The following is a 26,524-nucleotide window of genomic DNA, read 5'->3' on the forward strand; positions in this document are numbered from 1 at the left end:
CCCACAGAGATCCCCATAGAGTTGTAATTGTAATCCTGTGCTCAGGCCACTGTGTTAACAATGGTTTTAATTCCTGTTGCTCTGCAGGGCATCATCTCAGAGACTACTGGAGCGTTCCTTTACTTGGTCAATCTGACTACCCTCCTCTGTTTCCCATCAGCCACTGTGCTCACGCTGACCTCCATGACCCCAGGTGAGATGGCCTGATCATGATACGCCTGCTTACACTTCATGGTCATATTCATAGCTCTAATGTGTCTCATCTTTGAGCAACGGTAGGCTACTTGTATTCCTTGATCAAAAATACTAAATGCTTTTCTCAGAGAGGATCTATCTAAAAGAGACACATATATAATATATAGTGTTATAGTGTGTGTGTAAAGCTTGATAATATCTATTTTTTTTCTTGTCCAGCTGGGGGAGTCTTTGCCCTGGGTGTGTACACCATCCTCTTCATGAAGCTGTACTCGTATAAGGACGTTAACATGTGGTGCAGAGAGATTAGACACACCAAAGCCCGCACCCTGACCCGCTCCCATTCATGTGAGTACTACTGATCAGTAGTACCACTGTCTAACTTTATATGTTAGTCATTTAGCAGACACTCTTATCCAGAGAGACTTACAATTAGTGCATTCATCTTAAGATAGCTAGGTGAGACAACCACATCACATCATATCAAGTACATTTTCCTCAACAAAGTATTTATCAGTAAAGTCAGTGCTAGTAGCAAAAGACTAGGTTCTTTTTGGGGGACGGGATGGGTGGCTTTGGGTGCACCGTGGGAGTTATTTAAGATACTCTTCAAAGAGGTAGGGTTTTGGACATTTTTGGAAGATGGGCAGGGACTCTGCTGTCCTGACTTTAGGGGCAGTTCCTCTCGCTGCTCCGTAGGCAAGCACCAGGGTCTTGAAGATAATGCAAGCTACAACTGGAAGCCAGGGGAGTGTGCGGAGGAGCGGGGTGACATGGGAGAAAGTAGGAAGGTTGAACACCAGGCAGGCTGTGGCATTCTGGATAAGTTGCAGGGGTTTGATGGCACAAGCGGGGAGCCCAACCAACAGAGTTGCAGTAGTTTAGACGGGAGATGACAAGTGCCTGGATTTGGACCTGCGCCACTTCCTGTGTGAGGAAAAGTTGTACTCTACGGATATTGTAGAGTCACTGCTTTGATGTTTTGCAGAGAACGACAGGGTGTTGTCCAGGGTCACGCCAAGGTTCTTTGCACTCTGTTAGGGGGACAACGTGGAGTTGTCAACCATGATGGAGAGGTCTTGGAGCAGGCAGGCCTTCCCCGGGAGGAAGAGCAGCTCAGTTTCGTCGAGGTTGAGCTTGAGGTGGTGAGCCGACATCCAAGCTGAGATATCTGCCAGGCACGAAGAGATGCGTGTCGCCACCTGGGCGTCCGAAAGGGGAAAGGGGAAGAGTAGTTAAGTGTCATCCTCATAGCAATGATAGGAGAGACCATGTGAGGATATGACCGAGCCAAGGGACTTGGTGTAAGGAGAAAAGAGGAGAGGGCCTAGAACCGAGACATGGGGGACACCAGTAGTGAGAGCATGTGGTGCAGACACAGACCCTCTCCACGCCATCTGGTAGAGCGACCTGCCAGGTAGGGTGCAATCCAGGAGTGCGCATAGCCTGAGATGCCCAACCCTGAGAGGGTGGAAAGGAGGATCTGATGGTTCAAGGTGTCGAAGGCAGCAGATAGATCTAGGAGGATGAGAACAGAGGAGAGGGAGTCGGCTTTGGCAGAGTGGAGAGCCTCTGTGACACAGAGAAGAGCGGTCTCAGTTGAGCGGTCTCAAGATCGTTCTGAGAGAGATAACGAGAAAGTTGGTCAGAGACAGCACGCTCAAGTGTTTTGGAAAGAAAAGAAAGTAGGGATACCGGTCTGTCGTTTTTGACGTGAGCAGGGTCAAGTGTTGGTTTCTTGAGGAGGGGAGCGACTCTGGCCATATTGAAGTCAGAGGGGATGCAGCCAGTGGTCAGGGATGAGTTGATAAGGGAAGTGAGCAATGGGAGAAGGTCTCCAGAGAGGGAGGAGGGAATGGGGTCAAATGGGCAAGTTGTTGGGCAGCCTGACATAACTAGTCGCAGGGTTTCATCTGGAGAGAGAGGGGAGAAAGATGTTGAGGCATGGGGGAATTCTCTGTGAATGGGATCAGTGGGCTCAGTAGGCTGAGTGAATGAGTAGTGGATGTCGTCAGCAGAGTGGGAGGGGGAAGAGGTGGAGGATTACGGAAGATGGAGAAGCGTTTCCCAGGGTTGGAGGCAGAATATTTCAATTTAGAGTGACAGTGGCTTTAGCAACGGATACAGAGGAAGAGAAGGTAGAGAGGAGGGAGTGGAAGGATGATAGTTTTTCTCCATTTCCGCTCAGCTGCCCACAGCCCTATTCTGTTAGCACGCAGTGAAGCACTCAGCAACGGAGCGGGAGGGGAAGGTCGAGCCGGCCCGGGAGGAAAGGGGACAGTGAGAGTCATAGGATGCGGAAAGGGAGGAGAGTAGGGTCGAAGAGGCAGAGTCGGGAAACAGGAAGGACAATAATTTAGCAGAAGGGAGAGGATAGGATAGAAGAGGAGAGAGAGAGTGAAGATTGCAGCGACACATGACCATCTGGGTAGGGTTGGAGGAGAGAAAAGGAAACAAAGTAGTTATCATTAAGATGAGGTCAAGCGTATTTCCTGCCTTGTGAGTGGGAGGTGACTGGGAAAGAGTGAGGTCAAAAGAGGAAAGGAGTGGAAAGAAATGAACTGAAGTCAGGCATCGGGAGGTTAAAGTCGCCCAGTACGATTAGTGGTGAGCCATCGTCAACAAATGAGCTGGTCAAGGTCATTGAGGGCACCTGGTGGGCGATAGATGACAACAATGTTAAGCTTGAGAGGAGAAGTGACAGTGACTGCATGGAATTCAAATGAGATAGACAGGTGAGAGAGGGAGAAAAGAGAAAATCTCTATTTAAGATAAATGAATAGCCCTGTGCTACCACCGCGACGACCAGATGCTCTCGGACTATGAGAGAACACGTAGTCAGATGACGAGAGAGCAGCTGGAGTAGCAGTGTTCTCAGGGGAAATCCATATCTCCGTTAGGGCCAAAACGTGAAGGCAATATAGGCTGAGATTAACTCAGCATACAGGTTTACCTTCATACTTACCTACCTTACTTGCTGTGTGTGTGCATTTGCTTGTGTATTTGTGCGTGCATGTGCGTGTGCGTGCGCGTGTGCGTGCGTAAATAGGACATTCATTCATTTAAGTAAAAGCACAAATAGCTCAAACATTTTTGAGGTGCTTCAAATTCTATGGCTGCCATCTTTCTACAGTACCCCCGCCAGAGGATAATGCTGTACCTGGTTGACATTGGTATTTGTGATCTTTACTCCAGTGCTGCTAGTGTAATAATGTGAACTGGATAGCATCGGCAAATTAGCATGTTGACACACACTCACACTCACTCTCACTCTCTCTCTCTCTCACACACACACACACACACACACACACACACAGCTCTGGGTCTTCTCTCAATTTGCGCCCTCTCGATAACACGGATGCTGCCCGAGATCTGATTGGCTATCCCAGGATTCGTATAATTACGCTGACCTCTCCAAGACGTGAGGGGAAATAGACAGGTATTTAATGAGCTGTATGACTCATCGCTGTATGAGTAACTTATGTGACCTGTTTCTTTGGCTGGGTTGTTGTTTATTGCGAAAAGCTTTCAGCGTTTGTTTAAATATGTATATTTTGCCCCCTGAATAAATACGAACACACACACAGATGATTAGATGCACCTTCATGTATGCAGCAATGTCACGCTTTCTGAAACGTTACTGTGCTGCCATCGCCATCTATTGGTTGTATAGAAGTACTGCTGTAAGAAATAATCTGTATTTTTCATCCACACGTTCTATGCCCCCATAGGTCCATCTGTGGCCCGGTCCAATGGGTCAGTTGTACATGCTCATGTGTCCTACCCTGGAAATCTCACACACAGAGGTCAGAACAGAAAGAGATACAGAACATCATGACTAGTAGCTAGTTGCAATGTACAGTTGAAAAAAGTTCAAATCCAATAAACGTATCTTTTACGTACAAAATTCTTATTTCAAAAGACAATGTGTATGATGAATGAATGACTTTAATGTGTGTGTGTTTCACTGTCCTCCTTCCACAGATATCTACTACTTTGTGTTCGCCCCAACACTCTGCTATGAGCTGAACTTCCCCCGGTCACCACGGATACGCAAGAGCTTCCTGCTGAGGAGACTCTTTGAGATGGTGAGGTCAAAGATCATATCAGGAAAACAGAGAGACCTGGGAATATGCTATTTACATGCACCCTACTATCATGAAAACATATATTTTAAAGCACCAATTAGCAGTTAAAGTGTTCTCACCACCACTGTTTCAGTACAAATCTGAGGGATGTGGCTGGAGAAATGTAAATCACTCTCAAATTCAGAGTTGGAGCTATGGATGCAAGGACTGACCATCCATGATATTTTTTAACCATGTTTTGAGGCTATACAGTGTATGTTTGCATTGACTTTGTTTACAAACATTGGACTAAAACTAACTAATCTCATGAGGCATTTATTAAGTTATATTCTTCAAGAATTAATGGGTACATATCATACATTCCAAAAATGGATGTAGCAACTGCTGATTGCCCCTTTAATACATTTTAAAGATGTTGTGTCAAATCTAAAAACATGATCTGAAATATTTTCCAGCTTTTCTTCATACAGTTACTGATTGGATTGGTACAACAGGTACGTTCATTATGTGTTGTCCATACTGACATTACCTTGGTTAATATTTGGTGTATTTTCACTCATCAAACCAGATTAATTATTTAATTAATGGGTGGCTTTATTATCCCAAATAACAAGATACACTTTTATGTTAACCATGTCTCACAGATGCACTAATGTGGATGTTCTTTTTTCAGTGGATAGTGCCGACCATTCAGAATTCCATGAAACCATTCCAGGTGAAAATTAACATCCTTTGTCTGTTGGACTTTTGTCTATTCAACTGCTCCATTTCTTTGTGCTTAGGGGTGACTTTGTTTCATGTACCCCCTATGGCAGGATATGGACTTTTCCAGAATGATGGAGCGCATGTTGAAACTGGCTGTGAGTACAAATACAGACCACATAACCTAAACCCATGTCTCCATTACGGCTGTCCCCGACTAAAAAAAATATTTGTTGACAGAAAGTTGTCTGACCAATTGATTGATTTTCCATATATTTTCTATGTGTTTGAATAAAATCAACTACACTGAACAAAAATATAAACACAAATGTAAAGTGTTGGTCCCATGTTTCATGAGCTAAAATAAAAAATCAGATATTTTCCATATGCACAAAAAACTTATTTTTCTCAAATTTGGTGCACAGTTTTTTTTTTTTTTTTTTTTTACATCCTTGTTAGTGAGCATTTCTCCTTTGCCAATATAATCCATCCACCTGACAGGTGTGGCATATCAAGAAGCTGATTTAAACAGCATGATCATTACACAGGTGCACCTTGTGCTGGGGACAATAAAAGGCCACTTTTAAAATGTGCAGTTTTGTCACCCAATGCCACAGATGTCTCAAGTTTTGAGGGAGTGTGCAATTGGCATGCTGACTGCAGGAATGTCCACCAGAGCTGTTGTCAGAGAATTGCTGAGGAGTATTTCTGTCTGTAATACAGACCTTTTGTGGGGAAAAACTCATTTTTATTGGCTGGGCCTGGCTGCCCCTGCCCAGTCATGTGAAATCGATAGATTAGGGCAGGGTTCTTCAATTCCGGTCCTGGAGGGCCGAAACACTTCTGTTTTTTATTTCTACCTGGTAGTTAATTGCACTCACCTGGTGTCCCAGGTCTGAATTAGCCCCTGATTAGAAGGAGAGGATGAAAAACAGGTGTTTCGGCCCTCCAGGACTGGAATTGAAGAACCCTGGATTAGGGCCTAATTTATTTATTTCAATTGACTGATTTCCTTATATGAACTGTAACTCAGTAAAATCGTTGAAATTGTTGCATGTTGTGTTTTTATATTTTTGTTCAGTATATATGTATTGAGTTTGTCTGATGCTTTACGCACACGGTTTGATGAAATAAGACACAAATGACTGAAGAGGGAGCCAGAGATCAAGACAACCAGAAGAAAAAATCTACCTGACCCGACCATCTTCCTCTCGCTCCTGCTGGCTTTCGCAGATTCTGCCGTTACTCTCCTGAAGTTGCTGATAATGGGCTACACAAGGAGTCGGCAACCTTTCTCATGTGGAATGCCAATTTATCATACAATTTCTACTGATCTGCGTGCCAGTTATGGTTCATATGCACATTTTCGTGAAACAGTTTAATAAAATGTATAACAATGTCTTCGTATCTCAATCATTGTCATGGGGTTAATCAAAATTCTATTGCTGGAACACTGTCACTGTACATGTCGATCCAGAGTATCCCAAACATGCTCAATGGGAGACATGTCTGGTGAGTATGCAGGCCATGGAAGAACTGGGACATTTTCAGCTTCCAGGAATTGTGTACAGATCCTTGCGACATGGAGCTGTGCATTATCATGCTGAAACATGAGGTGATGGCGGCGGATGAATGGCACAATAAATGGGCCTCAGGATCTCGTCATGGTTTCTCTGTGCATTCAAATTGCCATTGATAAAATACAATTGTGGTCGTTGTCCGTAGCTTATGCCTGCCCATAACATGCCACCATGGGGCCCTCTGTTCACAATGTTGACATCTGCAAACAAAACAACATTGGAGGCGGCTTATGGTAGAGAAATTAACATTCAATTCTCTGGCAACAGCACTGGTGGACATTCCTGCACGCTCCCTCAACTGCACATTTTAGAGCGTCCCCAGCACAAGGTCCACCTGTGTAATGATCATGCTGTTTAATCAGCTTCTTGATATTCCACACCTGTCAGGTGGATGGATTATCTTGGCAAATGAGAAATGCTCACAAACAGGGATGTAAACAAATGTATGCACAGAATGTAAAATAAATAAGCTTTTTGTCCTTATGGAACATTTTGGGGATATTTTATTTCAGCTCATGAAACATTGTACTTTTACATGTTGCATTTATATTTTTCAGTGTAGATTACAAATTATAGAAATTAATGGTAAATGTACTACTGGTGATATAGCCTATGTAATGGGGAATTGATAGACACTGACAATCGAACACAAACAACTCACACAATTAAGTTATGAAACAACAAATTGGTGGGAGACAGTGCATTCTGGAGAGAGACGTGCATTGTGCATATTAGCCACGCTCCCCTTCTCCTTGGACTGTGCCATTCCTGCGGCCGCAATGGATTAGTCTCGGGCTCTGCAATGGATGAGTTCACTGAGATGGGCCCGAATCAGACAGGTGTCTCCTGTGCCATAAAACAAATGTCCTCTCACTGTCAACTGCGTTTATTTTCAGCAAACTTAACATGGGTAAATATTTGTATGACAAGATTCAACAACTGAGACAAACTGAACAAGTTCCACAGACATGTGACTAACAGAAATTGAATAATGTGTCCCTGAACAAAGGGGGGATCAAAAGTAACAGTCAGTGTCTGGTGTGGCCACCAGCTGCATTAAGTACTGCAGTGCATCTCCTCCTCATGGACTGCACCAGATTTGCCAGTTCTTGCTGTGAGATGTTACCCCACTCTTCCACCAAGGCACCTGCAAGTTCCCTGACATTTCTGGGGGGAATGGCTCTAGTCCTCACCCTCCGATCCAACAGGTCCCAGACGTGCTCAATGGGATTGAGATCCGGGCTCTTCGGTGGCCATGGCAGAACACTGACATTCCTGTCTTGCAGGAAATCACTCACAGAATGAGCAGTATGGCTGGTGGCATTGTCATGCTGGAGGGTCATGTTAGGATGAGCCTGCAGGAAGGGTACCACATGAGGGAGGAGGATGTCTTCCCTGTAACGCACAGCGTTGAGATTTCAAGCTCAGTCCAATGATGCTGTGACACACCGCCCCAGACCATGACGGACCCTCCACCTCCAAATCGATCCCGCTCCAGAGTACAGGCCTCGGTGTAACGCTCATTCCTTCAACGATAGGCGACGTTGTTGCCGGTGATGTCTGGTAAGGACCTGCCTTACAACAGGCCTACAAGCACTGATGGAGGGATTGTGCGTTCCTGGTGTAACTCGGGCAGTTGTTGTTGCCATCCTGTACTTGTCCTGCAGGTGTGATGTTCGGATGTACCGATCCTGTGCAGGTGTTGTTACACGTGGTCTGCCACTGCAAAGACGATCAGCTGTCCGTCCAGTCTCCCTGTAGCGCTGTCTTAGGCGTCTCACAGTACGTTCACGCAGATGAGCAGGGACCCTGGGCATCTTTCTTTTGGTGTTTTCCAGAGTCAGTAGAAAGGCGTCTTTAGTGTCCTAAGTTTTCATAACTGTGACCTTAATTGCCTACCATCTGTAAGCTGTTAGTGTCTTAACGACCGTTCCACAGGTGCATGTTCATTCATTGTTTATGGTTCATTGAACAAGCATGGGAAACAGTGTTTAAACCCTTTACAATGAAGATCTGTGAAGTTCTTTGGATTTTTACGAATTATCTTTGAAAGACAGGGTCCTGAAAAAGGGACGTTTCTTTTTTTGCTGAGTTCATATATAGTACCAGTCAAAAGTTTGGACACACCTACTCATTCAAGGGGTTTTCTTTATGTTTTACATTGTAGAATAATAGTGAAGATATCAAAACTATGAAATAACACATATGGAATCATGTAGTAACCCAGAAAGTGTTAAACAAATCAAAATATATGTTATATGAGATTCTTCAAATAGCCACCCTTTGCCTTGATGACAGCTTTGCACACTCTTGGCATTCTCTCAACCACCTTCACCTGGAATGCTTTTCCAACAGTCTTGAAGGAGTTCCCACATATGCTGAGCACTTGGGAACCTGAATGTCATTTTTTTCCTTCACTCTGCGGTCCGACTCATCCCAAACCATCTCAATTGGGTTGAGGTCGGGGGATTATGGAGGCCAGGTCATCTGATGCAGCAATCCATCATTCTACTTCTTGGTAAAATAGCCTTTACACAGCCTGGAGGTGTGTTGGGTCATTGTCATGTTGAAAAACAAATGATAGTCCCACTAAGCCCAAACCAGATGGGATGGCGTATCGCTGCAGAATGCTGTGGTAGCCATGCTGGTTAAGTGTGCCTTGAATTATAAATAAATCACAGACAGTGTCACCAGCAAAGCACCCCCACACCATAACACCTCCTCCATGTTTCACGGTGGGAACCACACATGCGGAGATCATCCGTTCACCTACTCTGCATCTCACAAAGACACAGCGGTTGGAACCAAAAATCTCAAATTTGGACTCATCAGACCAAAGGACAGATTTCCACCGGTCTAATGTCCATTGCTCGTGTTTCTTGGCCCAAGCAGGTCTCTTCTTCTTATTGGTGTCCTTTAGTAGTGGTTTCTTTGCAGCAATCCGACCATGAAGGCCTGATTGACCTAGTTCCCTCTGAACAGTTGATGTTCAGATGTCAGTGACTTGAAATCTGAAGCATTTATTTCGGCTGCAATTTCTGAGGCTTCACGCTTCACCATCTAGCAGTCCAACGGAGGAATCTGGGTTTGGCGGATTCCAAGAGAAAGCTACCTGCCCGAATGCATAGTGCCAACTGTAAAGTTTGGTGGAGGAGGAATAATGGTCTGGGGCTGTTTTTCATGGTTCGCGCTAGGCCCCTTAGTTCCAATGAGGTTTGCAAAAATGTCTCAACTGTTTTTGCTCTGTCAAGTGGTATTGTGGGGGTAAAAATGATAATTATTGGTCGACCAACATCCTATCGACCAAACAATTGACCAGTCAACTAATTGGGGTCAGCCCTAGTCTCCATACAAACCTAACACTTCATCCATCTGTCATTTTTCACTTTTGTCATATTTTCCCAGTGAAAAGATATGTTGGTTGACTCTCACAAATCTCCATACATTACCATTTTCCCATACACACACAAAGCCAAGTCCAGGATTGAAAAGCATTCTCAATAGAGATTCTCCATTCAGTGTTTCTTAGACCAAGACTAGGCTTAATCCGTGTCCGGGAAACCGGACCTACATTATAACTAAAAAGATGTAAGCTTATATGTACATGATCCTTCATGTCCAGACTGTCTAATGGCACAAGGCTTCCACTCCTCTCCCCTCTACCCCAACAGGTTCCCAATCATTTAATCTGGCTCATCTTTTTCTATTGGTTTTTCCACTCTTCCATGAACTTCGTAGCTGAGCTGATGCGGTTCGGTGACAGGGAGTTTTACCGGGACTGGTGGTAAGTGGATGATGATTCCCAGTTAGCCTTGTATTTGTTTTTAGTTTGTGTTATTCGTGCAGTGATACCATGTGAATTGTGCCATCGGTTTGGGTTACATGTAGTGCTAGATGTAATGTTAAAATAGCTTAGTCAAAACTCTTCTCAATAAATGATTTTTTACTTCAACAGCTGCCCTGCACCCCCTTTCCCTCCATCTCATATACAGTAGTAACTAGATGTTGAACTGCAACCGTCTCTCTGAGCCAGTCACTTGTTGTTTTGTAGGACCTCTGAACCAGTCACTTGTTGTTTTGTAGGAACTCTGAGACGGTCACTTACTTCTGGGCTAACTGGAACATTCCTGTGCACAAGTGGTGCCTCCGGTGAGTAGGAGTTGAAGAAATAACATTGTGATTGGAACAATACCACCACCTACAGCACTAACTTTATGGCAGTAGACGTGCGCATCGTGGTGTGTGTGTGTGCACTAAATGCCGTAACCTTCTGTGACATTATAATGGATGGTTTTAAGATGTACTGTAAAGTACGCTCTTGGTTACTGTCTACAGTTCCCAACTAATACATTATTTATTTTCATCATACGTTGTTCTCCACAGCCACTTTTACAAACCCATCATGAGGAGAGGTGCGAATAAGTGGGTCGCCCAGACGGCAGTCTTCCTGGTCTCCGCCTTCTTTCACGAGGTTCGTGTGGGTGGCTGTGATTGTGATGCCATCTAACACACTGACTTACCTGATTGTACATGTCGGTGTTAAAGGCTGCATCATATAATCCTCCTCCCTCTCTTTCAGTACTTGGTGAGCGTTCCACTGAAAATGTTCCGACTGTGGGCGTTCATGGGCATGATGTCTCAGGTCAGACAACTTTTTTTCTTTCAAAAACAAAATTAATTTTCATCATCCAACAGTGGATTTGGACGACATGGTCCTCTGTTAATGGTTACACACACATTTTAAAGTACTTGGTTTTAGAGTTTAGTGTTAAAGGACGGTTTCCCCCTAAACTGACCTTTCAGATTCCACTCGCCTGGTTTGTTGGCCGCTTCCTGAGAGGTAACCATGGCAACGCTGCAGTCTGGATCTCGCTCATCATTGGCCAGCCCGTCGTCGTGCTGATGTACGTCCACGACTACTACGTAATACATTACATGTCACCATCATGAACAGTTGGTCGCAAGCAGAGGAGCAATACATTATACTAAAGGACTAATTGAATGTAAAATGTTTACTTTGAAAGAGAAATATATTATATGAAGCTTGACTGAATAGTAAGAATGTTACACCATGTAAATATTTTGGCCTCCAGGCACCATTTCTCTAATGCACTTCTACACCACAGAGAGACTTGGCTCCCGTCCTACCATTGCTGTGAAACACTGCCCTGACAACTAGAGAAAATGTGTACGCCTTTTCTCTGTTTCTTAGTCTACAACTATGAAGATCAATGCAGACATCCCTGTAGATAAATCTTACTATCGGTGTGCTGCTTTTTCTCATGCGTTTGACACGTCTTTCTTGCCTTTGATTATTTAATGATCTGAGTATTTTATTTGAAGTTGTGTGAACACATGTATTGTACATAAGTCAAGCAAAATCTGTTTTTACATGTGATTTGTGAAACTAATGTGTTTGCACTACAATGCATGCTGTTTGCTAATAAATGGACGAAAAAACAATATTTTCTGAAAATATGTTTTAAAACGCTATAATCTTTGTAAATGATATCATAAATAGGACTGGTGGAGTTGTCACACATGCAGCTAACAAAAATATGGAAATGTTACAACCAACTAAATTACAACCAACTAACTGCCGCATTACTGCAAAAATGGAAGAGGCAAGAAGAAGGGGGAGAAAGTAAGGAACTTGTCTGTCGGCCCTGCATTAAAGACCAACATTGGCTAAAGAAAATTGTGATAAATAAAATTTTTTACCAGTTTCATTTAAGGACCAAAAAATGTACAGCTGTGCCATATAGATTGCAAAATAGTTCGTAAGAGATTTTTGATGTGCTGATTCCATGGCACATAGTTTATGAACTGATACACAAAACAACGCCGGATTCAAAACTTAGTTTTTCAATTCAAATTATTATACAAAATTCTTGCAACCAATAGAATGTTATATATGGGGGATACAACCAACCATATCTGCAGATTTTGCTGCAAAGAGACAATCATTTGTTTTGGTACTGTCCATATGTAGCTTGTTTTTGGTCGCAGGTTCAGGAATGGCTGAAGAATTGCAACATTTACCTGGAGTTAACTTTGCAAATAGCACTGCTGGGTGATTTAAAAAGTCATAGTCAATCGATCAATAATATAAATACTCTTAGCAAAAAATGTTATCTTTAAATTACTATCTGTAGAAACTGAGAATAGAAAGGTTCAGAACTTTTATGAAACAGCACAGTTGAAAAATATGGCAAATAGAAATCAAAACTGGATGGTGTTCAGAGATAAATGGGAGGGGTTGAGTGTAGCTGAAGGGTGGGACTAAAAACAAAAGATAACTATTGTAAATTATACTGTGTCCGTAAAATGTATATAGTATGTATAAACTGGAAGTAGAAGCCTAAATGTTGTTGTCCATTCGTTTACTCCAATTAGGGAAGGGGTGGTAGGGTTAGGGGGAAAATATTTATATATTTGATGTATATTTACCCCAAAAAATATATGGGGGATTGGAAATGATGCAGACAATTACATTGATGGAAGCCACAATCTGCAGTATTAAAGCTGATCTACCCCCCCCCAAAAAAAAAAAAATACAAAATAATAATAAACTAAATAGACGAGTGCTCTTTTAAGCTCTGTTGATGCTCTTTGAATATATAATCTAAAGTACAGTGTATTGTCAAATAAGTTGGATGTTGTATGCCAATTATTGCCATCCTATCATGAATAGATGCTGGTGATCCAAACAGTAATAACCATAGAAAAACAATATTGATTGTGTTGTACCAAACATACAGTATGCGTTTCTCCCTTTATTCCATTCCAGACCTTTTGCACTTCAGTGAACCTTTGCTTTGCCACTAGTATTCTGGAGCTGTAGTCTAGTTCTGCCCCCTAAACCCCTCATGGTTTCAGTATGACACTATATACATGCCTTTTCTTCAGCCAATAGCCTACTCATTCATGCCCGTGTACCTGACATCTCTACTTGAGCCACATAAACCAAATCCAGCCTGTATTCTCACTTTAGTTTGATTTACTCTGAAGTGCTTCGTTTTCTTTTTCCTTTCAGTTTCTATTGTCATGTATTGTAGGAAATAAATATTGGTTGAGTTCGCTATTATGCATCTTTCATTTCACTTTTTTTTTTATTCAGGAAGGTTTTTCATTTACAATTTCAAGCATAGTGTATATTTGTTAGGCAGGTAAGAGGTATTTTCAAAGCCTCCCCTTTGACAAAATGTGATATTTGATAAAGGTTTGTTTATACTGTAGTAACTCAACTTCAGATCCATTTTAAGCACCCAAATCTAGTGGGTGATACGTTTCCAGAACCTTGAATACCAGTGTGAAGTCAGATAGGATTGCGTATGTAGGTGAGAGAGGGCAGATTGTTTTCTGTGCTGCTCCCATTCCTTGGGAGACTGTCCCAGAACAGGGCATGTTTTCTGTGCTGCTCCCATTCCTTGGGAGACTGTCCCAGAACAGGGCATGTTTTTCTTTCTCTTCTTCCCTGTGCTACAACAGTTTTTGTAACTTTAGATACAGTCCTCAGCTGCTGTCACTGCTCTGAGCTCTTCTCATTGGCAGCAACTGCACCAGTGAAATAAAATCCTGCCTGTGGAACTGTAACCTGGCTATTTGTTTTCTTAAACGTATAGTAATAACCATGAGCTTATAATGTCCAGTGCTCTTGTCAATTACATTCATTTGTTGCACAATAATTGAGGGTTCCAATTGGAATTGCCAATTTTTATGCTAAACAATTTGCATGTATTGTGCATATAAAATGTTTATTGTGCAGAAAAACAAGACTTTAGGAAACAATCGCAAGGTTCCAAAATATGAAAAAGAAAAACAAACATTACAACAAATTCATCAGACAATCCGCAGATAAAATTCACATCTGGTATGGGGGAGGAGAATCGATTCAGCTGCCCTACTGCTATAAAAATACAGAAGACAAACATGTCAATTAGCTACAAGAACTGCAATCCATATTGTACTTTTCTATTTGGGGTGTAGCCAGTATAAGTCAATGTTCCCTGTCCGTGCACAGTGCAGAAAAAATACCAGCCCGCGAAGACGCACGAGATTGAACTTCACTGAACTTCACTAGTTTTCCCCATTAGTTTACACTATCAACGTTTCCCTCTACTGTGTTCGAGTCAACATAATATTAACCCCTTTCCATGCAACATACCGAAACAAAACTAACTATGCACGACTCAGTCAGATTTAGTTTTAGGCAGAGCGCATCGTCAGAGGATTCTATTGCATTGACAGGCACGAGCGGTCGCGAGTAGATGTGCTTGTTTTGAGATCAAAGCAAGATATTATTTGCTAGTTATTGCGTTATTAGCCCAGTTATAGCTAATTTATGGTTAGCAATGGGGTTGTGATTGCTTCCTAAAAGGGCACAAAACGTGTACATTTCTAGCCATCTTTGAAAAACGAGTCAGGTAAAGAGCTTTTTTATGTCTTAAAGGGGCAGTGCTGTATTTTTAGACAGGCATAAATAAGATAGGAAGCCAATAGCACCACACTGCTACTGTAGGCTGTATCATAACTATTATTCACTATTTCAATAGTTAGTTCCATGTTAAAATGTTATGGGATGCATTTTCTCCATTTTTTGGGGGGGATGGTAGGCCTTCATTATGATCAAATAGCCACAGTAGCATACTTGTTAACTGTAACTTAAGCAGGTACAGCCTCAGAGGTTGGAATATAATTTTTGCTAAAGTTTGCGCTCAGCAGACCAAAAATCTGCTCAGTGCCGGAAAAATATTGGAGGAAACATTGGCTGTAGGCCTACATTATGACAAAATGGACACCTTTCACAACTTGAAATTGACATCATTTGTGCTCACCTTTGATTTGTTCTGTACGGGTAAATACAGTTTGAACTCTGCAGGGAGCTCATCTTCTGAGTACAGTCTGTCAGAGAAGTACACTCTCCGGATGCGGCAGTTTGCATGGATCTGGAACAAAAATACAGGCAAGGTATTGCAATGTGCCATTTAATCTTGTCCCAAACATAGCCTAACTGATATTTAAAAGTTTGACATAAGAGATAGCCTGGTCCCAGGTCTGTTTGTGCCGTCTTGCCAACTCCTATGGTCACCAAACTTGGCATGACAATGACCATAAGAGTTGGCAATGCAGCACAAACCGATCTGGGACCAGGCTAGGTAAGAGATCTGTATAATGTATCTTGGACCATGACCCTGGTCCATGAGCCTTTCTGACTGACCTGTACACGGAGTGTCTCGATGTAGTTGGTGCCGTAGGCCCGCCGTGTGAAGTCGGACAGGTTGAACTGGATCTGGTTCCAGCCGTCATCCAGCCTCATGGGCATGGTGCAAATGAAGGGCTTTACCCGCGTGGTGCTCTGGTAGTTACTGGCCCGGAACCTCCTCCTCACATTCTTGTCATCCAACACCTGAGATTGGAAAGGGAGAGCTCAGTCAAACTGATCACTTGTACCCTTTTCACACCACTAAGCCAAACCGAAGCGAGCTGTACTGGACTGGCCTGGTTACGCATCCACCATAATAGCTGGAACCGTACTGTAAATAATAATATAAATAGAACAACCTTTAACCGAGCCAGCGCAGAACGGGTTAGCCCTATAGTGTCAGACATTCTTGTCTATAAGGAATTGCTTTACATTTTTTACAATAACGTATAGCTTTCTTTGTATATATATATATATATATATACACACACAATGGATCTGATTGTTGACTTGGATGATAACCTACCTGGACTTCAAAGGTGAAATACTTCTTCAAGTTCTTTATGATCATAACCAAGAATGGTAGTTTGATGCCAAGTGTCTTCTTTGGGTCTGCCGGACATGTTATGTAGGTTGTGCTGTTGAATTTGAGGACAAATAGTTAGATGTGGTTGCCTGAGGAAGTGACAAAACAGGCTAGTGAACATGGAACAAGCTTACCTGACATTTGTTCCCTCCACTTCAAGCACCAGCGACTGGATGTCATTGTCTGTAATCCGCTTTATGTGGCCGTTCCTGACCTATAACAACATTTTGAAATGGGTAAGCTCGCGTGTACTTCTACTTTTAAGAAATGTGTTTTATTGAATGTGAACCCAGGACGATTAGGCAAACCCTGATTAACTAATGGGTATCTAACCTAGCTAATAAACTGACGTTAGTTAGCTAGCTAAGGCTTGATTATGACAGTGGCACGAGGAGTACAATGACAACACAGTAGCTGTCAAATTTGAGCTAAAACCAATCTTACAGCATGAAATGACCTAGTGCTAACTAGACACAGGACAGTTTATCAGGACCACAAATCAGCTAGCTACTAATAGCTAGCTTCTAGATTTCTACTGCATTGTCATGCGCAAACTGGTTTTCTAGCTAGCTATATGGCTAAAGTTAGCTCCTTGCTCTCTGGAGCTTAGCACCATACCAAGCCCTGCAATAGAGCTTTAGCTAACGTTGCCTACTGTAGCTAGCCTTGTCAAATTAGCAAACTAGCAAGCAAATTCCTCCGTAAACTTGTGTAAATCGTTGCTTACCTTTTTATCCCATATCTGAAGAGGTTTGCTCCCAATGCTATACAAGATCGATAGGAATCCACTTTGAAATGTGTTTTTGAACATGTTCTGCGCGTTTATAACACCGTCTCATGCGCATGTGTTGTTACTTGTTGCTAACGTTACTTTAGTTTAGCTAATTGATTTAGCTTGTGCTTCAACTCCAAGTTCCGTGTGGCACAAAATAATGGTCCTTCGTTCTGCCTCGCAAAATGTCCAAAAAGATACGCGTCTTCTATGAAAAGGAACTTCAGAAAAACCTAAATTTTGCTAAAGTATTGCCGTCCAGCACCACTGTCTGTACCGGTAATATAAACCATGCACTTGCTTGCCGTCTCCCCTTTTGTATTTTTAAGTTGCAATAAAATGTAACGCGGCCCCCTTATCACTGCGGACTTCATTGTTGACGCATATCAGCTACCATGGTAACACAAAGCTTTAGCGGTGCCAGAGACACTTTTGAGGAGATGGGAAACTCAATATAGGTAACCTGTGGAGCCCTTTCTGTGTTTGCTAAGAGGACGATGCGCGTAAATTGGTGGCAGAACATGGGGGAGTTCTTATAGAAAGCCAGCAAAAAAAAAGCCTCTATTTACATGTTCTTTATGAGTGCATTTCACACTACGTTTGGATTATAATTGTATTTTAAGGCTCGTATGAATGTCCTGCTTAATATAATGTTTGTGTCATCATGGCAAATCAACTGCCTTATACTTAAAAAACACTAACTTCAACCAGTAAAATGGCTATTTGGCTAGCTTTTGCTACAGCCTATGTCAATGAGCGTTTGCACTGTAGCAAACAACTCCTGCATCCAAAATAGTTATTTTACAAAGATCACAACCAAATATAATCTTAGCGACTGTTCAGCAAGAATCAAAACATAATTGCAAGCGTATGAGAAAACAAAAAATATATTTTGTTTAGAAGTAATAAAAACGTGAATCTAGGCTATGTTGAATGGGCGCAGATGGCGATGGCTTTCTTACTGCCGCCAAGAGTCGCGCACATCTGTACCTGACGTCAGTGTGTTGTGTACTGGAAAGGGGTCTATAAATTCCCAATGAATTGCCCAATAGAATTCCTATCTCCTCCTATCTCTAATATCTCCGGCATGGTTGTCTGTCATGAGGGTCTGCAACATTATAACACCATGCCATTGTCTAAAAACATAACTGCAACAGTGTAACACTGTGTCAGTCCCAAAATATTTTTGCAACATTTGAATTAACTCTTCCGTTTCATCAAAGTGCTTATTGTGTTTTTGATTAGATATAAAATAAAACAAATGATTTATTCTAATCCCAGATAAAGGTTAAAATTGTTCTAATAACACAAACACACACAAGATGAGGAGGAGATGGAGGAGGAAGAGGATAGAGCCCTATCAGAGCTCCATGATCATAATATAATAATAATATGCCATTTAGCAGACGCTTTTATCCAAAGCGACTTACAGTCATGTGTGCATACATTTTTTTTTTGTGTATGGGTGGTCCCGGGGAATTGAACCCACTACCTTGGCGTTACAAGCGCCGTGCTCTACCAGCTGAGCTACAGAGAACCACATCATCATCATGTTTAGCCAACAAAATAGAGCTCGTGGTTTGGCGGGAAAAGTGGGCTTTTTGGCTAATACACAGACGAATCCAAGGTAACAAGAGCACAAAGGCGGAGTTCGAAAAGTTTTACTAGTGGTGCGGATAGGGGCGGTGGATATGCACCTTATTCTACCTTCTACAAAGACGGGTAAACTTGAAGCACAAATTCTACAATCAGAATGCTACTTTCGGAATTCCACCTGCCACGAGGACAGAGTTTATAGCCACGCACAAAAAATAAATTATATATATATATATATATATTCTCATGAGATGTGGTAATGTACATTTTGCAGTTTAAAACGAATGGTATGTAAAAGATGTCTGAGACTCTGGGTCCAGCCAGCGGCTCTTGACCAGGTGAATCCAGGTGAAAGCTATGATCCCTTATTGATGTCACTTGTTAAATCCACTTCAATCAGTGTAGATGAAGAGGAGGTGACAGGTTAAAGAAGCTTTGAGACAATTGAGACATGGATTGTATATGTGTGCCATTCAGAGGGTGAATGGGCAGGACGAAAGATTTAAGTGCCTTTGAAAGGGGTAGTAGGTGCCAGGCGCACCGGTTTGTGTCAAGAACTTCAACGCTGCTGGGTTTTTTACACTCAACAGTTTTCCGTGTGTATCAAGAATGGTTCACCACCAAGGACATCCAGCCAACTTGACACAACTGTGGGAAGCATTGGAGTCAACATGGGCCAGCAACCCTGTGGAACACTTTCTACAGTTTGTAGCGTCCATGCCCCGATGAATTGAGGCTGTTCTGAGGGCAAAAATACAGGGGGTGGTGGTGGGGGGTGCAACTCAATACTATGAAGGTGTTCCTAGTGTTTTGTATACTCAGTGTATATTTGCGCTATTCATTACAGAAATATTTTTTCTCAAATTGATAGTGTACACATATTTGTGGGCTATACCAAAACAACAGAATTTGCCAACAGCAACAATATATATATATTTTTTTTAATAAACATTTGATTTCAAGCATATCAAATAATTGATTCGAATTATGAAATGTTGATGGATAGCTATTCCATTCTATTGAGGCAGCTAATGAGATAGATAGATATGCTAATGAGATAGATAGATATGTTTGATTCTTCTCTTCTCCAGGAGTCTGGCTTGAGTCTCCTGATGAGTTCCATGAGGGAGAACTGCCTCTCTGTAGTAGACAGGCTACTGGAGTTAGGAGGCAGCCCTAGTGAAAGGACAAAGGTAACAACTTACTCCAACTGGAATTGGTTACTGATGATGATAGACTGAACCAAGGGCTGCAGTAGGATTGTTTCCTCATGTAAGCATATTATTTGTATATTATATACCGTGACACCGTGATAGGACATAGTAGCAGGATGACTCCCACCCTGCTTCTTTAAAGCAACAATCAGCATTAGAAACAATAACAAAGCCCTCTCCCCGCCCCTGGTTTGGTATAAAGCTGAGGGATGGGCCTGGAGAAATATAACCACTCTCAAATACATAGACAGAGCTCTGGATACAAGGACTGACTATCCATGATATTAACATTGTAGTTGTATGATTTTGTTTTGAGGCTATCTACTGTTTGTTTACGTTTTGTTTACACATATTGGAGTAAAACAAGCCTATATTATGGGTTCTGAAGGGGTATGACAGTTGAAATAAGCTCATGAGACATTGTAAGTTATTTTCTTCAGGAATCAATGGGTAGATATCATTACTTTATAAGTCAAAAAATGGATGTAGCAACTGCTGATTGCCCCTTTAACATGCAGTTGAAATCTATTTTCAGGCTACATATTAAGAAACAGCTACAGAGATGTAGAGATGCAATACTATCCTCATTCTAACTGGATACAGCAGTAGTTCAGTGGACTGTCACGATCGTCTTCAAAAGGAGTAGACCAATGCGCAGGGTGTTGAGCGAACATCATACTTTATTATAATAACGCACAAAAACCAAAACAAATGACGACTCGTGAAGTCCACAGTAACAATGACCGTAAAGGAACAAAAACCCACAACACCCAAGGGAAAACATACGGTATAAATATGGCTCCCAATCAGAGACAACCAGCCGACAGCTGACACTCGTTGCCTCTGATTGGGAGTCACACAGGCAAACATAGACATCGAACAACTAGAATACCCAAACAAAGAAACAGAACACATAGAATGCACACACCCTGGCTCAAAATAAAGAGTCCCAGAGCCAGGGTGTGACAGTACCCCCCCCTAAAGGCGCGGACTGCGACCGCGTCTTAACAAAACCCCAAACAGGGGAGGGCTGGGTGGGCATTCCTCCTCGGAGGCGGCTCCGGCTCCGGCTCCGACCACCACCCCTCCATAACTCCCCCGTAGCGCCCCTGGTCCGGTCTGACCCCGCTGGCTGGATCTGGACTGGACATTGACGGAGCGGATTGCTTACGCTCCGTTGTGGAGCAGCTGACCGGTCTTACCAGGCTGACGACTCGCACCCCAGGCTTGGTGCGAGTAGCAGGAACGGGCTGAACCAGGCTGACGACTCGCACCCCTGGCTTGGTGCGAGTAGGAGGAACGGGCTGGACCAGGCTGACGACTCGCACCCCTGGCTTGATGCGAGTGGCAGGAACAGGCTGGACCAGGCTGGCGACTCGCACCCCTGGCTTGGTGCGAGTGGCAGGAACAGGCTGGACCAGGCTGGCGACTCGCACCCCTGGCTTGGTGCGAGTAGCAGGAACAGGCTGGACCAGGCTGGCGACTCGCACCCCTGGCTTGGTGCGAGTGGCAGGAACAGGCCGGGCCGGGCTGGCGACGCGCACCGTAGGTTTGGTGCGAGTGGCAGGAACAGGCCGGGCCGGGCTGGCGACGCACACCGTAGGTTTGGTGCGTGGAGCAGGGACAGGCCGGGCTGGGCTGGCGACGCACCCCGTAGGTTTGGTGCGTGGAGCAGGGACAGGCCGGGCTGGGCTGGCGACGCACACCGTAGGTTTGGTGCGTGGAGCAGGAACAGGCCGGGCTGGGCTGACGACGCACCCCGTAGGCTTGGTGCGTGGAGCAGGAACAGGCCGGGCTGGGCTGACGACGCACCCCGTAGGCTTGGTGCGTGGAGCAGGAACAGGCCGGGCTGGGCTGGCGACGCACCCCGTAGGCTTGGTGCGTGGAGCAGGGACAGGCCGGGCTGGGCTGGCGACGCACACCGTAGGTTTGGTGCGTGGAGCAGGAACAGGCCGGGCTGGGCTGACGACGCACCCCGTAGGCTTGGTGCGTGGAGCAGGAACAGGCCGGGCTGGGCTGACGACGCACCCCGTAGGCTTGGTGCGTGGAGCAGGAACAGGCCGGGCTGGGCTGTCGACGCACACCGTAGACTTGGTGCGTGGAGCAGGAATAGGCCGGGCAGGGCTGTCGACGCACACCGTAGGTTTGGTGCGTGGAGCAGGAACAGGCCGGGCAGGGCTGTCGACGCACACCGTAGGCTTGGTGCGTGGAGCAGGAACAGGCCGGGCTGGGCTGTCGACGCACACCGTAGACTTGGTGCGTGGAGCAGGAATAGGCCGGGCAGGGCTGTCGACGCACACCGTAGGTTTGGTGCGTGGAGCAGGAACAGGCCGGGCAGGGCTGTCGACGCACACCGTAGGCTTGGTGCGAGAGGCAGGAACAGGCCGGACCGGGCTGGAGACGCGCACCGTCCATTTGGTGCGAGGGGCCGTAACAGGCCGGACCGTACTGGGGACACACACCACTGGCTCTACTCCGGGAACTGGAACGGGTCGGACCGGACTGGTAACACACCCCAGTACCTCTCGCCGTGCCTCTAAACCTCCTTTCCCTACTTTGACCAGTGGCCCCCGTAACCTGGTGGCCTTTTGAATACGCCCCTTCTCTGCCTCCGTCAGCCCCTTCGTCCATGCCCTGTGCCCCCCCCTAAAAAATTATTGGGGGTGCCTCTCGTCCGTCTGACGATGGCACTGCTGACGCCGCTGCTCCTCTCTCGCCAGGGCCTTGATCCTACCCCAAGGTCCCTTGCCCCCGAGCATGTCCTCCCAGGACCACACTTTGCCCACCTGGGCCATCGCCAGCCTCTCCATCTCCTTTCCCGGCGCTTCCTCCCATGTCCAGTCTGCCTCCGTCTGGACACGCTGCTTGGTCTTGGTATGGTGGGTTTTTCTGTCACGATCGTCTTCAAAAGGAGTAGACCAATGCGCAGCGTGTTGAGCGAACATCATACTTTATTATAATAACGCACAAAAACCAAAACAAATGACGACTCGTGAAGTCCACAGTAACAATGACCGTAAAGGAACAAAAACCCACAACACCCAAGGGAAAACATACGGTATAAATATGGCTCCCAATCAGAGACAACCAGCCGACAGCTGACACTCGTTGCCTCTGATTGGGAGTCACACAGGCAAACATAGACATCGAACAACTAGAATACCCAAACAAAGAAACAGAACACATAGAATGCACACACCCTGGCTCAAAATAAAGAGTCCCAGAGCCAGGGTGTGACATGGACAAGTGGGTAACGGGGGTAGATGATAGGAATAGAATTGGTGGTATTGCTATTAGTACTCTACTCTTTCTACGGGCTAGATCAGGGTTGTTCCTGATTTAAAAGGTCATTGGCAGAGGAGTGGACATACTGGTGACGATGACCTTTACAATGGAGACACTCACTTGGCATCTCTCCTGGGTTCTATTCTATTGCGTTTTTCGCACAGCGACTTTGCTTTACCCTCCCTGCAATTCAGAATCAAAACAACACGATGATGAGAATGACGGACTAAATATTTGGCATATATACAATGCTAAACCTTTGGAAAATGTACATTTTTCACACATTTTATTATTGTCGTGGAACAGGGAAAGTACTAGGAACCTCCAAAATGTGTGATATGATCACCAAAACCTCCCTTATTAAATGGATAACACACACCGCCATAATGTAGTGACATAACTAGACAGACTAATCATTTCAGTAGCTGTTTTTTGCCCCACATTCACTATAGAAGTAATTGTCACGTGTACAGCAGCTGTGTTCTAGGCAGTTCAAATCTATGAAATCTTGAGCATTGAAGCAGATTGAGTACAAAAGCAGTTGAACATCTGAAAAACCTCTAGGCTTACTGACAGTGGGAATTGTTCCTTTATTGGGTGAAATTTGAAAGCTTGTTTAGGAAAGTAGTCTGCCCTTCCCACGGTGTGACGAGGTGAAATGAAGGAGTCAGGCGCAGGAGGTAAAATACAACATACTAATTAGGGGAATGAGCACCAGGTGTGTGTGATTGACAAGACATGACAAGTGGAGTGATGAGAATGAGATCGGCAGTAGCTAGTACTCCGGTGACGACGAACGCCGGCCCGAACAAGGAGGAGGGGCACCCTTGGTGGACATCGCGACAGTACCCCCCACTTGACGCGCGGCTCCAGCAGTGCACCGACCCCGGCCTCGGGGACAGCCAGGATGACGCGGAGCAGGGCGAGTCGGATGGCGACGGTGGAAATCCCTCAACAGGGAGGGATCAAGGATGTCCCGCCTTGGGACCCAGCACCGTTCCTCCGGACCGTACCCCTCCCACTCCATGAGATACTGAAGGCCCCCCACCCGACACCTCGAATCCAGGATGGAACGGACCGAGTACGCCGGGGCCCCCTCAATGTCCAGAGGAGGTGGAGGCACCTCCCGCACCTCAGACTCCTGGAGCGGACCAGCTACCACTGGCCTGAGGAGAGACACGAAATGAGGGGTTAATACGGTAATCAGGGGGGAGTAACAACCTGTATGTCACCTCATTAATTCTCCTCAGGACTTTAAACGGCCCCACAAACCACGGGATCAGCTTCCGGCAGGGCAGGCGGAGGGGCAGATTCCGGGTCGAGAACCAGACCCGATCCCCCGGTACGAACACCGGGGCCTCCCTGCGGTGGCGGTCAGCATTGGCTTTCTGACTACGCACGGTGCGCTGGAGGTGAACGTGGGCAGCGTCCCAAGTCTCCTCCGCGCGCTGAAACCAGTCATCCACCGCAGGAGCCTCGGTCTGGCTCAGGTGCCACGGTGCCAGAACCGTTTGGTAACCTAAAACACATTGGAAGGGTGTTAGGTTAGTGGAGGAGTGGCGGAGAGAGTTCTGAGCATATTCTGCCCATGGCAGGAACACCGACCACTCCCCCGGGCCGGTCCTGACAGTAGGTCCGCAGGAACCTACCCACATCCTGATTCACCCTTTCCACCTGCCCATTACTCTCGGGGTGAAATCCAGAGATCAGGCTGACCGAGACCCCCAGACGTTCCATGAACGCCTTCCAGACTCTAGACGTGAACTGCGGACCCCGGTCAGACACTATATCCTCTGGTACCCCGTAGTGCCAGAAGACATGAGTAAACAGAGCCCCCGCAGTCTGCAGGGCCGTGGGGAGACCGGGCAGAGGAAGGAGGCGGCAGGACTTTGAAAAGCGGTCCACAACGACCAGGATAGTGGTGTTACCTTGTGAGGGTGGAAATCAGTGAGGAAATCAATACTTAAATGAGACCATGGTCGTTGTGGAACTGGTAAAGGTTGTAGCTTACCCGCTGGGAGACGCCTAGGTGCCTTACTCTGGCCGCACACTGAGCAGGAAGACACATACATCCTCACGTCCTTAGCCAAGGTAGGCCACCAGTACTCCTCGGTCAGGCAGTGCATTGTACGACCTATAACTGTAGACCAGAGGAGGGTGACGTGTGTGCCCAGTAGATTGAACGATCACGGATAAGCACAGGCACGTACTGCAGCCCAGCTGGACACTGCGGTGCAGATGGATCTGTGCGTAATGCCTGCACTATATCCGCGTCCATCACCCATACTACAGGTGCCACAATGCATGAGGCCGGGAGTATGGGGGTGTTGTCTCTGGGCCTCTCCTCTGTATCACACAGCCGAGACAGTGCGTCTGCCTTCACGTTCTTTGTACCCACGAATGTATGAGAGTGTGAAATCAAACCGGGTGAAGAAGAGGGCCCACCTGGCCTGGCGAGGATTCAGCCTCCTCGCTGCCCGAATGTACTCCAGGTTACGGTGGTCTGTCCAGACGAGGAAAGGGTGTTTCGCCCCTTCGAGTCAATGTCTCCACACCGTCAAAGCTCGGACAACAGCCAGCAGCTCACGATCACCAACGCCGTAGTTCTGCTCCACCGAGCTGAGCTTCTTAGAAAAGAAGGCACAGGGGCGGAGCTTGGGTGGCGTGCCCGAACGTTGGGATAGTACAGCGGATATCCCTACCTCAGACGCATCCACCTCCACTACGAACGGTAGTGATGGATCGGGGTGTGCCAGTACCGGGGCTGAGGTGAACAGATCCCGCAATGTATTGAAGGCCAAATCTGCCTCAGCAGACCAGCAGAGCCGGGACGGCCCACCCTTCAAATGGAGGTAATGGGAGCTGCGACCTTGCCAAAGCCTCGAATAAACCTTCGATAGTAGTTGGCAAAGCCAAGGAAGCGCTGCACCTTCTTTACCGTGGTTGGAGTCGGCCAATTACGCACGCCTGAAATGCGGTCTCCCTCCATCTTCACACCTGTGGTAGTAATGCGGTATCCGAGGAAGGAGATTGACTGCTGGAAAAACTCACACTTTTCTGCCTTGGCATAAAGATAATTCTCCAGCAGTCGGACCAGTACCTTGCGAACCAGGGACACATGCTCGGCGCGCGTAGCGTAATACACCAAGATGTCATCGATGTAGACCACGACACCGCGACCAAGCATGTCCCGAAACACCTCGTTCACAAAGGACTGGAAAACGGATGGCGCATTCATCAAACCGTAGGGCATCACCAGGTATTCATAATGCCCTGAGGTTGTGCTGAATGCTGTTTTCCA

General features: G+C 45.4%; 2 protein-coding genes across 3 annotated transcripts in view; one reads left to right on the forward strand and one right to left on the reverse strand.

Annotated features, from left to right (window-relative positions):
• LOC121586773 (diacylglycerol O-acyltransferase 1) overlaps positions 1-12,028 on the forward strand; it is a 29,462-nt gene extending 17,434 nt beyond the window's left edge. Inside the window, exons 6-17 of the mRNA XM_041903745.2 lie at positions 88-193; positions 415-543; positions 3,927-4,001; positions 4,180-4,283; positions 4,739-4,777; positions 4,957-4,998; positions 5,099-5,143; positions 10,237-10,349; positions 10,649-10,714; positions 10,949-11,036; positions 11,145-11,207; positions 11,369-12,028. Of these exons, the coding sequence (XP_041759679.1) occupies positions 88-193; positions 415-543; positions 3,927-4,001; positions 4,180-4,283; positions 4,739-4,777; positions 4,957-4,998; positions 5,099-5,143; positions 10,237-10,349; positions 10,649-10,714; positions 10,949-11,036; positions 11,145-11,207; positions 11,369-11,515 (1,017 nt within the window). The 3' untranslated portion in view covers positions 11,516-12,028. The remainder of the gene's footprint in view (positions 1-87; positions 194-414; positions 544-3,926; positions 4,002-4,179; positions 4,284-4,738; positions 4,778-4,956; positions 4,999-5,098; positions 5,144-10,236; positions 10,350-10,648; positions 10,715-10,948; positions 11,037-11,144; positions 11,208-11,368) is intronic.
• A 2,275-nt stretch (positions 12,029-14,303) lies between these two features.
• LOC121586774 (cilia- and flagella-associated protein 20) lies at positions 14,304-17,503 on the reverse strand. 2 transcript variants are annotated; one of them, XM_041903747.2, is made up of 6 exons: positions 17,084-17,503; positions 16,491-16,570; positions 16,297-16,408; positions 15,786-15,974; positions 15,403-15,513; positions 14,304-14,471 (listed from the first exon to the last, which is right to left on the reverse strand). In XM_041903747.2, exons 1-6 carry the CDS (start codon positions 17,165-17,167, stop codon positions 14,469-14,471), a joined length of 579 nt encoding a protein of 192 aa, XP_041759681.1. In that variant the 5' UTR covers positions 17,168-17,503; the 3' UTR covers positions 14,304-14,468. The 2 variants fall into 2 exon arrangements, with proteins under 2 accessions (XP_041759681.1, XP_041759680.1); XM_041903746.2 differs by having other exon boundaries at positions 14,304-14,474.
• Positions 17,504-26,524: the final 9,021 nt, after the last annotated feature.

This window comes from Coregonus clupeaformis, chromosome 17 (genome assembly GCF_020615455.1).
Source record: "Coregonus clupeaformis isolate EN_2021a chromosome 17, ASM2061545v1, whole genome shotgun sequence".
In the NCBI taxonomy this organism is placed as follows: Eukaryota; Metazoa; Chordata; class Actinopteri; order Salmoniformes; family Salmonidae; genus Coregonus; species Coregonus clupeaformis.

Coding starts and splice junctions, on each gene's coding strand:
- LOC121586774 (XM_041903746.2), bottom strand. CDS start 17,167: ATGTTCAAAAACACATTTCAAAGTGGATTCCTATCGATCTTGTATAGC. Junction 16,571..17,083: donor TTCAGATATGGGATAAAAAG/GTAAGCAACGAT, acceptor ATGTTGTTATAG/GTCAGGAACGGCCACATAAA. Junction 16,409..16,490: donor GTGGAGGGAACAAATGTCAG/GTAAGCTTGTTC, acceptor CAAATTCAACAG/CACAACCTACATAACATGTC.